The following is a 20,265-nucleotide window of genomic DNA, read 5'->3' on the forward strand; positions in this document are numbered from 1 at the left end:
TCGAAGAGCTGCAACTTCAAAATTTGTTTGGTTCTATTCTAAAGAGAGGTAGATTCTTCCTTGAGGGCTATTCAGAGCACTTCAGCTACTCACCGCATGTCGACAGTGTCTTTGTCCCACTTAAAAAATCAACCTGAGATCCTTTTCACCTGTCATTGGGGTCATTTTTAGTCTCATCACTTTTTAGTTCTGTTGTTGCAATAAGGTAAGACTTCCATAACGTTGTTATATTGTGGCATCACAAGAGGAGTTAGTAAATGTTCCCCTGCCCACCGTTAGCTCGAGGGGTGTTTTTCTTTCCTTTTGTTCTGTGGGATCCTTAACTAGCTTCGTTTGCTGCCTTGAATTGCAAGTGTGAAATTGTTTACGGGAGATTTCGTGTATTTCATCTAGATGTCCGGTTTAATCAGCTCTTTGTCTGTCTTGGTGAATTGCTCCAAGTATAAATTCTTTTGTTGTCTGTCGAACCACATGATTTACTGCAACTCCTAGTGCAGTTGCCTTGAGCGCAGGTAATTGTCTCGAATCGGGAACATCAGCACTCTGAGAAATATACCTACTTCCTCTGCATCTGCGCAGGTTATATTTATTAATACAAATATAACAGCTTTTGATGGTAACCTTTTTTTCGATATAAATACAGGATTTGATAAATACAGCAACGTAGTTGTATTTTTGGGTGCGAAGAACCTCACCCAAAAAATGAACAGGGTATGAGAATCATTGCTTTACAATAACCAAATGAATATTTCATATATAATCCAAATCTTGGTTTTCAGAACTGCGTGCACATCTGTCTTCACAATTATTATCTGATTCTACATTTAATTAAGTGATGACTAAAACCCTTTTTGACTGAGTTACTGCAGAATCACACCTCGTAATTTTATGTTTTGCTGCTATCATTCTTTTTAATTGAATGTAAATCATGCTTAGGCCCTTGTTTTGCCAACTGCTTCCAAACAGTAATGCTTTACTGATGTGAGAGCTAGGGTCTACGAAGCTGATAGAGAGGAAATAAAATTAATGGACTCTATATTATACTTCTTTCAAAAATCCTTTAGAAACGAGCCCGGCATGCCCAGCAGTGACCTCTGTAACCCAGTAGCCTTTGTGAGCTACTGGCCCTTAGATAGCAGTTCTGCAATTAACCGGTGCTGGGGTTGCCAGACCAAATGAGCCCAACAGCCCGGCTCGCAGAGTGGTTCCTTTGACAGAGCCCAGCACCAGCTGTTCCAGAGAAAGATCAAAATATTCCCTTGGTGGAAAATCATGGCATAATCTGCCCGCTGGGGTAGTTCCTTTCTGCCTCTGAACTGTAGAGCTTGCTAGGAGATGAAAAGCTTGATATCTGTTATTATATTGCCTTATCTACAGTAACTTTGAACGTCCTCAAAACCATGAACATTTCTAATTTTTTTTTTTTAACACTGCCTTGACGGCGTTTTGTTGCCGTGAGTTCTGTGGGTTGCATAAAGGAACATTGCTGTGATTTCCTTCGGTGTTGCCTTTCAGGTTGCTGGGTTGCCCTATTTCTTATTTGCAGGATTTCATTTGCCATTTTACCCTCCTTGATCTTTTATACCTCTGTCGTGACCTATTTATTTTTATCCTGATCTTGACAGTTTTAGCTCTTGCCTCAGTTTCCGTAGCTCAGATGGAGCCAGGGAGGCTGTTACTTCGAAGTGTGAAGATGACTTTTGTAATGGAGATGCATCCTGCAAAGATCTGTCCTAAGACCTCCAAAACTAAGCAACATTTGTGGTCTGTGTAAAAGCTCTGTAAGGGTTACAGTGACAGCAGTGAATTTAATGAACACAAAGTATGAATGAACACTCACGTCAGGATCTAAACGTTACATCTTAAACACAAAAGAAAGGGCTTCCAGGAACAGGAATATCTCTGATATTCTTTCATTTTTGATTATTGTACGTATTCAATTACCCACTTGCAGGAATCGGCAGATAAAACGAAGCACTTACAAAGTCCTCTTTATCGTTACTGTCACTTTTTTTTCTTTCCTTCTTTCAGATGATCATTCAAGAGTGAGATTGCAACTGCTGGATGGGGACCCTCACTCTGACTACATAAACGCCAATTACATCGACGTAAGGCTCCTGGACATTCCTGCTCCGACAGACGCTCCTGCTGACAAGTCTGTTTATGAATTTGGTGTATCTTACATAGGGACAGACTGTTGATCTGACACGAATGACAGCTGAACATTATACAAACATCGTGTTGTGACAGGGAGAAGGTTCTCGGTCTCCAGTTTATTCTGTCTGACCAATCTGGACAGATGGAGATTTCCTACGTTTGACAGATCCACCAACATAAGTGGGATGTGGGCTAAGTGACGTATGCAGCAATCTGTATCAGCCCCTCGCGACAGCGTTAGTAGATACCTGAGACTTATCGACTTCTTGCAAAGTTGCAGTGCAGAGGGCGTGTAGATAGATTGACAGATCTTTTTTTTAGTGTCATAAAATAACTTTCAAAAAGCAGCCTCCCTCGCACACACAGAGTGATCGAATGAACATGCATTTTCTCATATGCAACTGCTAATTCTTAGGAATGTGGCAACATTCAGAAGAGTTTCACAGAATCACAGAATGTCAGGGATGGGAAGGGACCTCAAAGGATCATCTAGTCCAATCCCCCTGCCAGAGCAGGACCACCTAGATCAGGATCACCTAGTTTCTTTATGGTATGAAAAATACACCTAATAAATTTACGTAAGACCGATATGCAGCATTTTCATACAGACACAAATGTACACTTTGGTTCTTTTTCAAACAAGAACATGCAAATTTTGCCTGTTTGTTTTCGAGTTGCTCACAAGTTAGTCACAGGGCTTGTGTTTCTTCAAGTAAATACCGAAAACTGCCCCGTTCCTCATTGCTCTTTGGCATAATGACATCTTATTATTGAGCCTGAGCAAGATACCATCACCTAAAATCTCGTAGGGCAACCTAGCTGCCTGTCTTCACTTGATAACCAGGAACTGTTAAGTGTGCAGCAGATGTTGGTACCTGGAGGGTATAAAATACATGCTGTTGTGCTTTGTCTGAACTGTCATCTCACAGACTGTCACGTATTTTCTTTTTTTCCAGGGATACCACCGGCCTCGCCATTACATTGCAACTCAAGGCAAGTTCATTCTTGTATGTCTAAATATTTGTAAAGCCACTGCTGTTTTAAACTATTGTGAGAGCTGTTTTTAGGGTGACATCTTCTGTTTTGAGGAATATCTGAAGACATGGTATAGGGGCACATAAGCGAAGGATATAGGATGTTCCAAGAACTTTAAGACACTCAAACGCAAAACCTCAGCTACAGGAATAAAAAGTGCTACGGACTTAGAGGTGGCACTACAATTTATAATGTGTCCTTTGTGCATGAGGTATGAGATTAGAACTAAAAGGGACTTTACAGAGCCTAGCTTTACCTTCTGGAGTGAAATTGCTTGGGGAGGACAGTTATGGATGAACTTCTGGTTAGTGGCAACTAGTAGGAAATGAATTTGAACACCACCTTGTGTAATTTAGTAGTTTCCTACGCCGTTGATGGGGGGAGAAGAAGAAGAAAAAAAGACACAAATCAATGCTGAGGGTTATCCTTGTTAGATGACAAACCTCCCTGCTCCTTCTCTTTACAACAGAGTGCTGTTTTCCCACATCGCTGGTCAAACTCTTATGCTATCAGCACTTCCTCTACCATTGTTTGTCCTCATTTTTGTGCATTCCTTACCTGCAAATGTGATGTTCATAGAAATGACTCTGTTCTTAAATTCTGCTTTATGACTTCCTTGCTGGCTTGTCCCTGTTGAAAGAGTGAAAAATGGTATTAGAATAAAACTGGCATCTGAGGATGTACAGGTGTAGGGGATGCAGCAGGGCAGAGAACATGGAGGATGGAGTATGGGCAGAGTGAAAGGAGTCCGTGGGAGATTTTGTCTGCTGCGTAGAAGAGAGGAAAGAAACAAGGTCAGAGGAAGGCTCTAGTCTAATAAACCTCTTGTGAGTACTGGCTGTTTGGCTGTTGGAACCTGAATTTTTTCTCTCTGGGGAAACTTCAGAAAAGAGCTAATTTCTGCATGTTTCCCTCCTCCTTCATAATTAATAAAGTGTGAAATGGAGGAATTTTAGTGCTATATCAGGTACAAATTTCAATACAGCCTTAATTACAGACTCAATTAGGGTGCCTCCGTGTCTCATCACTTACACGTGATTATCCACTGGAACTATCTCCACAATCAACACTACAGGCATCACCTCTCTTTCCAGGGTGCTAGAACCTTAAATACCCGCTGCAAGGAAGGGTGAGGTGTCCGATCTCTCAGAAAGCTCAAGGCTGTTCTGTGTAACCTCACAGGCTAATTCTGTTCAGACTGTAACCCTGAATTGCAGAGGGATGCTCTGAAAGGGAGAGTGGGATCCTGTGGGAACAGGGCAATGGCTGGGGAACAGCTGGAAAGAGCGTTGGCATTTGATGCACTCTCTTAAGATGTCCTTTTGTCTTTTCTCCTGCCCCAGGGCCGATGCAAGAGACGGTGAAGGATTTCTGGAGGATGATTTGGCAAGAAAACTCTGCAAGTGTTGTCATGGTCACCAACTTGGTGGAAGTGGGCAGGGTAAGGGTATCGCTTTCCGAGCACATAAAGCCAAACCAGCACTGGGTGTAGCACAGTGCTGCTGTTCAGGCAAGATCAGTGAGTGAAATGCCTTTTAGCTACTGTAGTAAGGGAATGTATTAAGCCACTCCGGGTTTTTTCTCTAAAATGCTAGATTTTGTAATACTTAGCTGCTTCCTTTTCAGACTAATAAGGATCTTGTTCCTGGTGTAAGTCTCGGCTTTAGCAGAGTTATACAAATTTATGCCAGCTGAGAAGCTGTCTCTTTTTTTCAGTACAGAAGGAAAATTGTACTTCTGTAATAATTATTCTTTATCTGTATTATTTGAATACTTCTCTACCCACAAAAATCCAGAGGGGCGAGAACATGTGACTGGTGTTCAGACTATCAAAAGAGCTCTTTAAATGGCAGTTCAAAGCCTAGAGCTTCCAGTCACTTCAGAAGATGGCCATTCCGTGGTGGTATGAGATTGTGCACAACTGGATCCTGGGGCCACCCAGCAGCGTTGGCCTTCTCAGCACCCACCGCTTCACTCTCTAGGACTTGGATGAACCAGAAGTCCCTGTGTCAGCACAAGGCGATTACCAAAGTCCACGGTGGGAGCAAATGTAAATAACTCGAAAGGCGTAGACTTGACTTTAGGGAATAAGAAGACGACATGTCTGGAATGGCTTTCCCCAGGATATTCCTCCCACTCCTGGAGACCTTTGGTTTAGGGACATTCTCAGCCAGAAACTGGAGCTCTTAAAAATTTTGTCCTGATGTTTGTCACCTTCCATTGCTTTGGCAGCAAGACAAAATTAAACAATAGTTTACTTACAGCCATTAGTAATTCAGCTGCTTTGTCTTTGATTTTCTTTAGATCTCATGGTTGAATGCCAGCTGCTTCTGTTCATTTATTGTTATTTATTCTATTTTACCTTCTACTGACACTACAGTTTGAAATAAATGCCTCTGTGTAAAAAAAAAACAAACCCAAACCAACAAACCTGCATTAATCATATTTAATATTTATAAAACCCCTTCCGATTATGACTGGAACTGGAACATGAAACCTGCTTCTCAGTAACTAATTGCTTCAGCTTTTAGGTGCTGTTCCACTCTTTCATGCTAGAGCATTTAATATCTTGGAAGTCTTTGGTAGCTTAAATATCCCTTCTAGAGCTTCACAGCCTTGGCTTTAATTTCTACTATTAGTTGTGCACATGGCTTCTAGAAGTGGCTGAGCTTGGGATATGTTTACGTGATCAAGAGATTTCTTTCTTGAGCCTTAGCTGAGGCCTGTCAGAGCTGGTGAAATGTCAAGTTTGTGTCCACGTCCGATAAAGAAAACTTCAAGTCAAACAAATTTAACGTATCAACGGTATCTCACAATCCCAATGAAGTGAAATTCTTTGGCAAGAGCATAGATTTTTCTCAAAAGGGATCATGGTAGTGATTGCCAGGTATTCTGTAAACCTGATGTATGGTCAGGACACGTATGGAAATTTAAGGAAGACTATCTTGAAGAGGAAGAGCTAAATGCATCCTTTTCATTTGCATTCACAATAGAGGAAACTGAAAAAAATCCTCCCTGTAGTTTCTGCATATGGTAAAGGAATTTTGATCTAATTTATACAGTTAATTTTGACGAGGTCTGTACATCAGAAGGAAGCCCAATTTGCGTTGGCTTCAGCTTGAAAGCGGAGTAAAATGTAGGTCAGCTCTGACTCAACTTGAGCTAGTTCCTCTCAATATTTTCCTTTTTCCCCTCAGGTAAAGTGTGTTCGATACTGGCCAGATGACACAGAGGTCTATGGAGATATTAAGGTCACATTAATTGAGACAGAACCATTGGCAGAGTATGTCATACGCACATTTACTGTGCAAAAGGTAAGGAAATCTTCAGTCAGCTGAAATTTTGATACAACATTTAATTTGTGTTCAGAAACGTGAACTGTGGGAAACGCATCCAGAATGGTCTTGGAGATGGGAGCTGTTACTATTTGGACAGGTTTCACTTCAGAAACCTCAATTTTTGACAGAGATTCCAATTTTGGACAAATGATTTTACATGAACATCTTGATGTAGCCACAAAAGTAGAATCCACAGTGCATGAAGTTTAAATGCATCCAAAAGCCAGCAGATAGTTGGTGGTATGCCAGGAATAATAACTGTCGTGTTTCACAGTGGCAAATTGCAGATGAAAAAAGGTATCAGTTAAAATGGATGCCAGGTGGGGTCCCCTTTCAACAGAAATAAAAATATAATAAAGGCAAGAGTATAAAAACTATCCCCAAATCGGCAGGATTTGGAAGGTTTTTGTTACGTGTAATTAGAAATTGGAAGTCTAAGTGTCAGAGTATTCCAGGTCTGTCCCAATTACTCTCCAAACACTCAGTAAGTGGTTTTAAAGCTTTTCAAAAATTTCTGCTAAATGAACTTCAGCCACACTGGGAATATTGTTCCAGTTTTCTAATACATCAGCTCCATATTTAATTAAATCACTGAAAAACTTGGTAAGAAGTGCTAGTGCCAAAATCTGGTGGGTTAGAGGACCTGCTGCTGGGTTCCACCTACATTTCCTGTACAATAAACATCCACATGCTTCTGCATTACCCTTGGCAGGGCATACACAGTGGCATCAATTTTCACGTACCAATAACTTGGTCTCACCTGAAAAGTTGAGTGATGGCTCTGGGTACTGGTACTGGGTACTAGAAACTGGTGTTTCTACCCTTTTCACCCCCAGCTGTAATCTCAAACAGATTTTTTGGCAGGCGATGACAGAAAATCTGCCATTACCTGGGGCATGCCCACTCTGTGGGTGTTCGTTCCCCAGGCTCTTACTTCAGGATTTAAGGATTTAAGGATGACTTCTTAGTGGTTTATGGAAATAACGTGGCAAGATAAGTGCAGCCATGGTGTGCTGGAACTGGAGTCACCTCATGAAGCTCCTAATCAGCTGAGTTGAACTCTAAGACAAGAAGTTTGAATTGGGAGCTGATATTGACCTTCATAGTCCTCAGTTGTATGTTACCCACTTCATTTGTACTTGGAGTTCAGCTTGAAATCCGAGTGAAGAGCAGTGCAGGACACGTTCCCATGTGTAATGAGAGCTCGATGCTTGTTCAGCCCTCTGCGTGAGGGAGAGGAGCAGTGATCAGAATATGCTGGTTGCAGTCTGATGGAAGAAAAATAGAGGCTGTGTTGTCTCCTCAGAAAGGCTACCATGAGATCCGAGAGATTCGGCAGTTCCACTTCACCAGCTGGCCGGACCACGGCGTTCCCTGCTACGCCACGGGCCTCCTGGGCTTCGTTCGTCAAGTGAAGTTTCTCAATCCTCCTGAAGCAGGACCCATCGTCGTGCACTGCAGGTATGTGAGCTCTTTGAGCCTTTCTTCCATCAACTTTTTCAGCTTTTTTCCTTTTTTCTTCTTGTCTGACAATAACCAACTACGTTTTGTCTGTTTAAGAGTATAAGTTGTGGACATCACAAGGAAACAAAGTGGCGTTTGGTTTTCTTTTCTAAAGTGGCAGCTCTGGATCTTAGCTGGCATGAATTGGAGATGATTAAGTAGGTCAGAGAGAGCCAGTCAAATGTAGAAGACTCTCTGGTGGCCTATACTCTCTTAGCTACTCATAGCAGAGCTGGAAAAATGGTAAATGTCTGGGACAACTGTTCCAGGCTTTATCTACCAGAAACTTCACGTGGCAGAAGGGGTGATGCTACAAAAAGGCAGGGCTGTTGACGGAGAGTTTTACAGCAACTTTGCTTTTCTTTACCCACACGCACCGCAGTTCAGCTTTGTGCCAGCATCAATGATCTTATCTGAAATATTTGTCTGTCTTCCTGGGTCTGGACACCAGCTGTTGGGCATCTTGGCCTCCTCAAAGCCCAGGAGCTGGAATGGGAATATCAGACTGAACACCTAATTCCTCGGATGCTGCTGTTACTGGTGGGGTCTCTTCTGCACTGTTTTCTTCCGACTGAGCTTAAAGCCCTACTGTGCAAGGCACTATATGAGTATGTAGGAGAGTGTCCCTGACATGAAGAACTAACAGTCTGAAGTGTGATCAGGCAATGCTGGTGGTGGTGGGAGAGCAGACACACACCCACGGACCGGCTTCGGGGTTAGATGGCTGCAAACGCAAGGAAAGACATCGCCACAGAAGCAGAGTTTGGGTTTGTAGCAGCGGCTTCTGCAGTGCTCGGGCCACGGCTGAGGGCACGTGTTCTGTGAAGGAGACGTGGCTGGAGCACAAGGCTAAAGAGCAGAGCTGGCTAACCCAAAATCTCACCCCTAATCAATCCACAGGCAAATTGCCTCTAAGTGCCATGCTGTGTGATCAGGAAGAGAGAGAGAATACATCCCACAACCACTTGAAAAAGGAAAATAAATTAAATCCTACCTTTGTAAAATAGTTTTTGGGGTAGGGAGGGGCTGTTTTGTTTTGTTTTGTTGGGTTTCTTTAGCAAACAATGAATCAGTTTTATAATAAAATACAGCTAAGCCTGAGGGGCTGGCTGAAGGGAATTCATTCAGAGCTCAGGGCCTGAGCTTGCTACGTTGGTGCCATGACATGGGTCTGGCCCTGGTAGGAGTCTGAACCTGATTCACTGTCACCAAGAAAGCAAGGAGAAATTTTTCATCCTTCACTTTCTAATGAATAAATGCCATTTCCTCTCCGTTATTTATCTGCTTTTGAATTTTAATGACTTGCTTTAAGTGGTAATTACCAAATTCTCCCTACCGATTCCTGGCTGGATAATATCACTGTTCGATATTTATGAAGTGCCAGGATCCTCTAAAAATAGAAATGTTATAACTATTTGTTAAAATTCTGAAAAGCTGAGAGATAAAGGGAGAGGAAATGCCACTTATTCATTAAAATTCTGCAAATGAAAAATATCTTCTCTCTATTCAGCAGTTGATTAATCTGGTCCATTAATTTATGGTCATTCATATCTCCTTGCTTTCGGCTCTGCTGGAGTTTTCATGCAACTGAAGTTTCCCTGATTTGAGCTGAGTTTTCCTTTTTCCTTCGGAGTAATGTGAAGAGACGTTCTCCTCTCTCTATCCTTCACACCTAAACAGCTTGGATGATTTCCCAGGGGGGAAGGAGGACACAATGACAACACAGTTTTGCAGGAGATGGTCCAATTCTCGCAAGCAGCGGGAGGCTCTAAACTGAAGGTTTTGAGTAGCCTCGAGCTCCTTTCTCTATAATTTTACAATCCACAACTGGAAATCACCCTCCTCGGGACCCAAACTCCTCTGGATTAAAAAGGGAAAAGAAATGGTTGAGGTGGAGGACCGAGCCCCTTTCCTCATGCCCACTTGAGTAAATGTGTGCTTGCCTTTTAAAGAGTCCCATGGAAGAAAATTTCTGGAATTGTGTCTATTTGCAACCTGGAGGCTGCTCTCCCACATCCTGCGTGATGAGAGGTGTGCAGGTGAACTGACCTGTAAAATCACAGTGATTATTTTCATAGAGTCATGGTTTTTTGTGGATATTCAAGAACACAAAGCTTTTTTTCCTGCTACCTGGACCCATTTCCCTTTCCAGAAATACTATTTCACCTGATTCTCTTAAATCCTAAGCTAATTCAGCTGCACACAAAAATCAACCCAATATGGAGAGGGGAGCAGCTTCCAAGAGAAGACAGCTGTGTCTATCATGCAGATCCTCATGTTTTTTTCTTTTTTTTTTAGTGCTGGGGCAGGGAGAACAGGGTGCTTTATTGCCATCGACATCATGCTTGACATGGCCGAGAACGAAGGCGTGGTGGATATATTTAACTGCGTGCGAGAGCTGCGATCCCAAAGGGTCAATTTGGTGCAGACAGAGGTAGGTGCCAGCAGGTCTCCTCGTACGATGTACTGCTTTTCTGTCAGCTTCTCTGCTCAGCAGGAGCCTAGCAATTCGTTAAGTCAACGTTTACTGGCTTTGTGATGCGATTATACAGAATTTCAGTGGCTAAATGTGTCCAGATGTGCACCAAATCACATTCACTGGCAGCTACTCAGGGCCTCTAAGACAGGAGGGCAAACCTTGAAGTTTAGGTCTGAGCATTGCTGATTAATTTTATTCTCATGGTAGAAAAATGCTAGCTCCTGAATCCCCTCATGACTCATTCACAGGTACACTGCAGGCTCCCGTAGTACCTAGTTGGTGTCAATTGCAAGCTAAACAGATGCAACATCCTTGATTCGAGTCTGGGTGCCGATTAAGCAAGCTGCTCCATCACGTAGCATCCAGGAGCTGCACAAACTTCTCTGGAATTGTTATCCTGTTGCACAAGTGTTACGTATGTGCTTCAGTGCCTTAGAATCATAGAATCATAGAATGGTTTGGGTTGGAAGGGACCTCAAAGATCATCTAGTTCCAACCCCCCTGCCATGGGCAGGGAAACCCTCCACTACACCAGGTTGCCCAAAGCCTCATCCAATCTGGCCTTGAACACTGCCAGGGATGGGGCATCCACGACTTCTCCGGGCAACCTGTTCCAGTACCTCACCACCCTCAATGTAAAGAATTTCTTTCTTATATCTAACCTAAATCAGGTTTACTCTTTCAGTTTAAATCCGTTGCCCCCTGTCCCCTCCTGAGGGACAGGACAATAGCCTGGACCAGAGAAAGGCTTTTAACTTTGTTGGACTTCTCATATTTAGTTCAGGAAAGGAGCTTTGCCCAGAATACCAAGAGTCCAGGGGTTTTGAAGAGACAGATGGAGCAGACCTGTTAGCACAGTCATTTCTCTGGTGTTATCGTAGGTCCAAAGCACAGTCTGTTCCCGGCCATCGCCTCCTGATTGCCAAGAGGAAAGCTTTACACCCTGATTTCCTCCGCAGCCCGCCCCCGTTTTGTCCCAGCGTTTCTGAGAGCGGCGACTTCCCATTTGACTTGTAAATTTGAAATGAATACGTGAGACCTCGCAGTCAATGATGGATGAAATATGCTCACAAAGCTGTCACACAGCACACTGTGTAATTTGTCTCCACATGAAACAGAGCCAAATATGCATATCGGACATGATTTAAGGAGGGGAAAAAAAAGTGTGATATTTCATGATCTGTATTGAAAATATGATTTTAATATCTTATCCCCTCCCCTGTGCAGGAGCAGTATGTATTTGTCCATGATGCCATTTTGGAGGCATGTCTCTGTGGCAACACGGCCATTCCAGTTTGTGAATTCAGATCCATATATTACAACATCAGCAGACTAGATCCACAGACCAATTCCAGCCAGATAAAAGATGAGTTTCAGGTAATTTCCTATGTCTCAGTCATTGCAGTTGGTGTATTGAAGGTTTTTAATCAATTTCTGTGTGTTATTTTATGCTTTCCAACAGAGCAAAGAAGGGAGGCACTGAGCCAAGGTCTGATTTCAGCTGATTTTTGTTGTTTTACTGTTGGATCAGGCAAAGATTTGGTTTTGAGCATGGACTTTTCAGCCTTTGGCAAGGAAAAAATTTCCCCATCACTTCAGTAAGGCAAGGGTACTAATTTCCACGCATAATGTTGTACTTCTCATTTCAACAAATATTCTGTTGTTCATTTTCTTCTGTAATTTATGCAGAAACATTTATGCCTCAAGGTCCCTTATTATCTGTTCCCATGGCTCACATGCTCCTTCCGAGTCGTGACAATCAACTTGTTGACGTCCTTCCATACAAAGGAGAGAGTGAGCTCAGTGAGCCTTACGTTTGCTATTGGTGATTCTCAATGAACTGAATCCCTCAGTTCTCTATAGATGTTTTGCCAAGTACCTGATGATGAGATCTGAAGTGACATACAGTAAAATTCACGAGTGCTGGCATAGTGCAGTTTGTGTAGGACGAGCAATGAAATGGGGACCCCTCCACCTTTTGCTATCACCATTGCTTATCCGACCCTAATAAATGGACTTGGGACACACAAGCCATGAGCCTTGTGCAGTTGTATCTCTGGCACAGTAGAGAGCTCACCCTGTAGAACACTGAACTAAGTTTTCCAGTCTTATTCCCCAGGTATCTGTAAATCCCTTTAGGATTTTCAGCCAACACTGATGTGTGGAAAAAAACATCATATTGTGGGAAATTTGGGGCAAGATGAATTTGACAGGAAAAAGAGAGACCTCTGCTATTTTTTAAGAGGCGGTTCTTCTTAGTCAGCAGTAAAAAGGTGGAGATCCTTCTAATTGTGGGAAAAGGGCACTCCCTTTCCCAGCAAAGTATCTTTTGCAGCAAGAGAATGTCTTTTGGGAGCCCCAGTCTGAGTCAGATGCCTCTTTTCCTCCTTCTCTATGGAAAGGGAGAATGGGTGGTTTTTATCTGAAACCTTACAGGGAATCATCAGGGTTGGTATAGTGAGATAAAGAATGTGGATCCCAACTGATGGCAGTTCAATTAAAAAAAGATCTGGTTTTATCAAGTGATATCAGATCTGTAAAAGTGTTTCTGGTTCTGGATTCTTGGCATGAAGGAGCCAAAGCCTAACTTCATCAAATGCTGTTAAGCTATTAAAAAAAAAACACAGTCATGGCTTTCTGGGCTTATTTTGTCATGATACGAGATGAGATTTGTCTCTTGCATGATTGTTCTTTTTTGCTGCCAGGGGCTGACAACTCCTGGGGGAAGAAAATGCTCCACTGTACTTTGCATAAGAGGCTCATTCTCTGTCTAGTTGCAGAATCTATTTTTGCAGGATTTTGGCTCAGAACATTGTTGTTGCCAGTTGTCTGGATTTAATGCAAAAGATGGTATCTTTTGCTACAATCTTTGTGAACCAGTTGATATTACTATAGATTCGTTGCTGTAATTTGTGTTATTTAGGTCCTACTGGCCCTCAGGTAAGGCTGGCTGTATTTCCTATGCACTACGTGTTGTCCAAACATGTAAAAGCTCATTCTGGAGAGCGTTTGTAGTCTGAATAAGTTCGAAAATGAGGGGGAGAGGAGAAGGGCACAAAATAGACAGGAATAAATCGCTAACGAGTCACCTGCCTAATTATCTGCACTGTCAGAGATCTGAGATTTCTTGTTGCTTCCCCAGCCAGGCTGTCTGCTTTCCATCTCTAGACAAAGAGACTTTTTTGTAGAACCTACATCATTTAGAGCAACCGTGTTATTTCAAATTTTATACTTTGACACATTCCTTTACCTTGGATTGTTTGACCCTCCTCATTTCTCCATTCATACCCTCTCTGTGGCAGAAGTCAAGCTCTTGGTAAGAATTTTTGTCCCCTAAATATTTTGTTTTCCTTTGATGGCTGCAAAGGAGTTCACTGTATGACTGCATGGGCTTTGCTCAGGAAGAGGACACATAACAAGTGAAAGTAGAATGACATCAGATAGTCACTGATCTGCCACGACTTCAGCAACAGTGTTAAGATGTGTTCACTTTGATCTGCTGCTTTTGATCCCTGCTGACCAACCTGGGCTGGTTTGTCAGGAGGCCTCCACAGTGGATAACACAAAAGAAAATTTCATTTAAAGAAATGCAGTTTTTCAAGCTGCAGTAAAGGCAGATAACAGTAAAAAACTGACAGCAAGACCCCAGAGATAAGGTATGACTATGTAAGTGAAGCATCCTACGTGTCACTCCAAAAGGAAGGCAGCAGTCTAAATAATATATGAAACAAATAGGCTTTCCTGTTAAAAAAATCCCAACGTTTTCTCTCAGGTTTTTATATGCATTGTTAAGATAAATCAATAGTTCGACTGAGGAATCACCAGGGGATTTGAACTCAGTCTGACCTGCTGGGCGAGCCAGGTCAGTACTCAGGGTACTTCTGCACAGGATCTGCTTGAAGAGGGAGATGGATGTGTGCTTCCACACTAGGGTTGGGAGAAACACAAGGAGGTTTCACCCCATGACCAGGTCAAAGCTGCAGCTTGTACCTGTGACAGGTATTTCCAGCCTCTAGGAAGGAGCAGAAGTGTTGTCCAACTGCTGTGGGGTTTTAGAGATGGAAATTGTTGGGAGGTTTGTAGTGCCCTCAGTTTTTGCTGAAGCTTACGGTTTTTGGAAGAGCGCCTCAGGACAGCGTACAAAATGCAATGTATTGTAACAGCAACAAGCTCCTCAGCGCTGCTGCTTTTTCATTCTCTGGGATCCCAAAGATCGGTTTGTCTGTGTGCCTTGGAAACAAACATATTGCGCAGATGGCAAAATTCTCGGAAGTGAATTCAAAGACACTCAGCCTGGTTCTGTCTTTCTTTCCCTTCTTCCCTCCCCACCACCACAGACTCTCAATATCGTGACACCACGTGTTCGACCAGAAGATTGCAGCATCGGTCTTTTGCCAAGGAACCATGACAAGAACCGCTGCATGGATGTGCTGCCCTTGGACCGGTGCCTGCCCTTTCTCATCTCCGTGGATGGCGAATCAAGTAACTACATCAATGCTGCACTCATGGATGTAAGCAGCGCTGCGCTGTCCCCACTGATCCTACTCTGTATTGAGTTTATTCATTCTCAGGATACTTTTCTGGGAGAAAGGGATCCAAAGCAAAAAACCTTTTTTACCTTCAGTTTCTGGGCTGACATCTCCAAACTGGGCAAAAGCAGACAGAAAGGGGTCACGTAGACTATGGTTCTCATGCTGCTGTTGTTGTTCTGCCTCATGTTGGTGGGTAATTTTTGACAAAGAAGTTCATGAGCATGCAGTCTGAGGTTGTGTTGTAGACAGGCAGATGGACAAAGTAGTGGGACAACTGTTTCCGTACGTTGGTTGTCATGTAAGTTAGAAGAGAAATTTTTATCGTAGAATCATAGAATGGTTTGGATTGGAAGGGACCTCAAAGGGATGGAAGTGTTCCAGTTCCTTCCAGTACTTAAAGGAGACCTACAGGAAAGCTGGAGAGGGACTTTTTACAAGGGCGTGTAGTGATAGGACAAGGGGCAATGGATTTAAACCGAAAGAGGGGAGATTTAGATTGGATATAAGGAAGAAATTTTTCACTCAGAGGGTGGTGAGGCACTGGAACAGGTTGCCCAGAGAATTTGTAGATGCCCCATCCCTGGAAGTGTTCAAGGCCAGATTGGATGGGACTTTGGGCAACCTGGTGTAGTGGCGGGTTTCCCTGCCCATGGCAGGGGAGTTGGAACTAGATGATCTTTGAGGTCCCTTCCAACCCTAACCATTCTATGGGGCATCCACAACTCTGGGCAACCTGTTCCAGTGTCTCACCACCCAGGTGGTGGAACTGCCACATCAGCTCTTTCAAAAGAATAGTTTGCAGTGTGGAGTGATTTATTTGACCTTATACAGTTAAGAATATGGGAGTACAGGGATCAGATGTGCAAAATACTTTAAGGCTGAAGGACATGAGTTGAGCTGATGTGAATCTGCCTGAAGGCGTTTTCCCTCGCTTTGTTTCTAGGCTAGAATCTCACAGCACAGGTCATTTGTGCAGGGTGAATTATGTTGACGGTTTCTTGCTGTGGTGCCTAACTGCCTTTGGACAGAAATGTCTTTAAAGCCACTAATTGTTGCAGTTGGAGTATGTGTAAATATGATCCAGGGTGAAATGTCATTGGTTTTTCCCTAGGAATGTTGGGGTTGGTCTTGTTTAATTTTGTCTGTTCTTTCAGTCTTTGGGGAACAGTGATTCTACTGCATTTAGGATGTTAAGTCAAATGGTCATAGAATTAATTTCAGATTTTTTTTCAGAAAGATTGTGATGTTTTCATTGCAAATATGCCTAAGGAAACTTTTTTTTTCCTTTAAAGTGTGTTTTGTGCTTTGGCGAATCTGCAGAAGCACAATCAAGTCTTCTTTGGTTTCTTAGGGACTGGGAACGTGTGTGCACATTTCAGCCCTCATTACCTCAAATCACTTTGCTAATTCTTGTATCCTTCCCCACAAAATTCCTGCTAATTAAAATTTTTGTACAGAGGAATTTTTCACCCATCATTGAAATTCAGCCTCTATGATGTTCTCTACCTCTCTTTTATCCTTCCGTAGAGGGATCAGCAGCTTTGGGAAAAAAATCAGAGAAGGGAACAGCCGAAATCCTACATTTTCATAGGCATTCTTGTTGGAGACAGACCTTGCAAATTCTTTGTCTTTTCCAATAGCTTCACATCTGCAGTGTAGTACTGAGCATGGACTCTTACAAGAGATCATCTGTCCCATATTGCCTTGAACTATCGTTAGTTCTTTTATGGTGTGAAGACAGGCACATGCAGGGAACACTTGACAGCACACTCCCGATGTTGATCATTTTATTTACCTCTACCTTATGGATTTCTCATGTTTGTCTGGTTTTTTTTTTTATTCTCCCCAAACCTTACTTGACTTGCAGCTTGCTCTGTGTATTACGCGAAAGCTAAGATGGAAGAAGTGCTAGAGCAGGAAGGGATGATGGTACACAAGGAATGGGTTACAGCCTGGGTTGGGAAGCATGAATTGTCCCAGGAAGGCAGTCTGGCGGGCTGCTCTGGGCTGTGTTCACCAAAATTAACCTTGGACACAGAATGCCATTTGAACCCTCCCACAGGGTTGCAGCACTCAGGCTGGGCTCCTCGTTAAAACAGTGCTGAAGACTGTCTCAGTCTGTTGACTGCAGAGCATTAAAACCAGCCTCTTCTGCCTTGAGTTACTGGCTTTTGGGAATACAGACAAAGGACTGCTGTTGCCCACAGAGGGGAGGAATTCTCCCCCAGCAGATTTTGAGACTCCTGACCTTCGTCTTTGTGTCCTCTGTCCCTTTCAAGTAACGTGGAATCTTGATGATCTTCAAGGTCTCTTCCAACCTAAGCGATTCTATAATTCTATGAACTTTCCTATGAGAATCATTGGAAAGTCATGTTTGCATCTGCAGAATGGTTTGTTAGGAAGAAAGGTGAAATTCTGTCACTCACTTTCGACTAAAGCAATTGAAATAATCCTTAAGCAAAGAGACTTTACCCACATCTCTGAGTCAAGCCCTACAGAAGTGGTGATAGATTTGTATTTAATGCGTGGAGCTTGGAAAAAGACTAGTCCATGTCATGTCCCTTCTGTTGGCATTGTCCCGAGGTGCTACACATGTTCTCTTACATGAGTAATTAACATCTCTGTGTCACCTTCCCTTTAAAATAGGACGGAGAGACTGATTCCTCACCTGTAGCAAAGGAACAGGTGGTGTTTCTTTTTTCTCTTAATGGCAAAACCCACGAACACATCTTACCTTCAGCCAACAATTTAGCCCATTACACAATGTGCTTTATTGGTGCACAATGGAAGAATATAGCAGAAACATTACCATGTTCTTAACTCTAGTTAAGAGATAAGATTCACTATTTTATTTACTGCTCTGTCGCTTCTGTTGGTCATGTGCACCATAGCTTTTCACCCATACAGGTGCTCCTGGGTTTGAAATACAGAGCAGGGAGAAAGAGGAAAATCCATTCCAGGCTAATTGTTTCCCAAGAAATCATTTCCTTTTCCTTCTCTCTACTTCATGTCCCATCACCCTCCTTACACGTGCACGCTCAGAAGATGGCACAGCTGCCCTGCACGCTGGTGCAGGGTGTGCACAGCACCCTCTGCCCATCCCAGCATGGTCTGCTCAGCACTTCCACCCACAACTGACTCATGGAGGAGGAAAGGCCAGCCCCCACAACTGCCATCTTCATACTTTGGGGTTTTATTTATTTCTTTACTTTAAATCCAAAATCTTAATCTGGTTTTGTGATTTTTTTTTTTGTTTTTGTTTTTTTTTGTTTTAAACCCAGGAATATTGTGCTTTTTGATTCAGGTCTGCTTCACAGCAGTTTGTAGGCTCTTCTAAGCGTTGCCTGCCGTGGTTGGAAAGCGATAAAGTTTTGAGCTCTGTACCCTTTCATCTCAAAGTGCCTCGCAAACATTCATTAACACAGCCCCGCAGAGGTTAGGAGCACAGTGCCTCCCCTTCGTGGTTAGGGAGCTGGAGGTCGGAGTGAAAGAATGGCATCAGGAATTAAATGCCAGTGTCGCAGGCTCTGGATACTGCCTCACAAGCTCTTAAAGGACAGCTGGGATCCAAACATGCCACCTCTGTAGCACTGCATCACCAGGGAGCAGTGGCAGCCGGGGGGCTAATCCCTTCTGTAATTCCTGGAGTCCATTGCAGCAAAAAGGAGAGCATTTGCTTCCAGCTGTTTTCTTTCCAATTATTAATATTACTGATAGTAGTAGTAGTAGTAATAGTAGAATTAGTATTATTTGCTGAGTCTCAAAATATAAATAATTGATTTGGATAATCTCTGCTCTTGTGAGACTTCTTTAATGAAATGTCTTCATTGGGAGCAAAAGAATCCCATTATGAGACATTCATTCATTGCAGAGCGATAACAAGGAGAAGGATATGTGATTTGTATAATCTGGTTAAATGGCTCAGATTGCCTAGCCGGAGCCTCCCGGGTATAATATTCGTTTGAATAAAAGTTGATTGAATTTTTTTTTTTTTTTTTTAACTAATCTTATTCTTTTGTTAGAGCCACAAGCAACCTGCTGCCTTTATTGTAACCCAGCACCCGTTGCCCAACACCATAGCAGACTTCTGGAGGCTGGTGTTTGATTATAACTGCTCCTCTGTCGTGATGCTGAATGAGATGGATGCAGCGCAGGTACGTGACTTTTCAGCATTTCTGTCATGTAACTTGCTTCTCAAACCCAGATGATTTTAAGAGCATCTCTACTGATATTTTGTTATGCCCCCCCCCTTCGCCACCCCAATAAATAAATAAAGGGGAACTAGAAAGTAATATGTAATATTTCGGGGTATAATGAAGGATAAGTCCACGTTCTTGGCTCCTTCTATGGCAGCTAATTCTTCCTGCAATTAACAGGGATTGGATGTCTAAATACATTGTGGTTTTGGACCTAAATCTTCCTCCCAAACCTGCTTTCTTCCTTTTCTTATTTTTAGCTTTAGTTCAGAAAAATGTTCCCTGCCACAGCCCCAGTGTGCTTTGTGCTTACCTGTTCACATGACATTTCCAGAAGAATAAAACCATTTGAAGGCTCTTTCCCCTGAGATTTCCAATGCAATTCTGTAATACTGAGAAGTGAGATATGCACAGTTTCTGGAGAAGCACATTGGGTTTTTTTTTTTCCCTTTCTAGTGTCACGTGTAAATTGGTTTCTTGGCTGCCAAACACACCATTATTTTCAGGAGTGGAGCTTGCTGGGGCAGGAGCCGCTGCGGTTCCTCCTGTGCTGACATTTCCAACCACCTTGCTGATGAGTGGCAGAAGATAACAGCTTTCAAAAAGGCATAATCATGCAATTTGTGTGAAGAGTGTATTTGGCATGGCTAATTCCCCCATTACAGCACTTGTTAAACAAGAGGAGAGGAACTCTCAAGCATTTGGTACTTCATGGATTAATTTTTCATTTGTTTCTTCTCTTGTCTTCAAAATCTTACCCCACACTTGAAGGCAGCGAGATTATTGGTCTCTTTTTTTGTTGGTAATGGAGAAGGCAATCACCTCATTTGTTGAGGGTGTCTCCCTTCAGGGTGGACACTATGGGATTTCATTTCCAGCCACGGTAGGAGCTCTACTCCAAAGTGGGGTCTCTTGGTGACCTGCAGAGTCCCACTACTGTGCAAAGAACGGTGGGTTCTGTGCATTTGCTGCCTCCTGTCCGATTCACCCTGCCTGATTCTGCATCTTGGCATTGAATCCAGAGG

At 42.9% G+C, this 20,265-nt stretch overlaps 1 protein-coding gene across 3 annotated transcripts in view; it reads left to right on the forward strand.

Moving 5' to 3' along the window:
• PTPRT (protein tyrosine phosphatase receptor type T) overlaps nucleotides 1–20,265 on the forward strand; it is a 461,775-nt gene that overhangs the window by 435,669 nt on the left and 5,841 nt on the right. For all 3 annotated transcript variants that reach the window (XM_086623021.1, XM_086623022.1, XM_086623023.1), the window contains 9 exons: nucleotides 2,032–2,108; nucleotides 3,114–3,150; nucleotides 4,536–4,633; nucleotides 6,390–6,506; nucleotides 7,837–7,991; nucleotides 10,332–10,467; nucleotides 11,740–11,889; nucleotides 14,850–15,023; nucleotides 19,067–19,198. In XM_086623021.1, the coding sequence (XP_086479147.1) occupies nucleotides 2,032–2,108; nucleotides 3,114–3,150; nucleotides 4,536–4,633; nucleotides 6,390–6,506; nucleotides 7,837–7,991; nucleotides 10,332–10,467; nucleotides 11,740–11,889; nucleotides 14,850–15,023; nucleotides 19,067–19,198 (1,076 nt within the window). The remainder of the gene's footprint in view (nucleotides 1–2,031; nucleotides 2,109–3,113; nucleotides 3,151–4,535; nucleotides 4,634–6,389; nucleotides 6,507–7,836; nucleotides 7,992–10,331; nucleotides 10,468–11,739; nucleotides 11,890–14,849; nucleotides 15,024–19,066; nucleotides 19,199–20,265) is intronic.

Source organism: Tauraco erythrolophus, chromosome 18 (genome assembly GCF_009769465.1).
Source record: "Tauraco erythrolophus isolate bTauEry1 chromosome 18, bTauEry1.pri, whole genome shotgun sequence".
NCBI lineage: Eukaryota > Metazoa > Chordata > Aves > Musophagiformes > Musophagidae > Tauraco > Tauraco erythrolophus.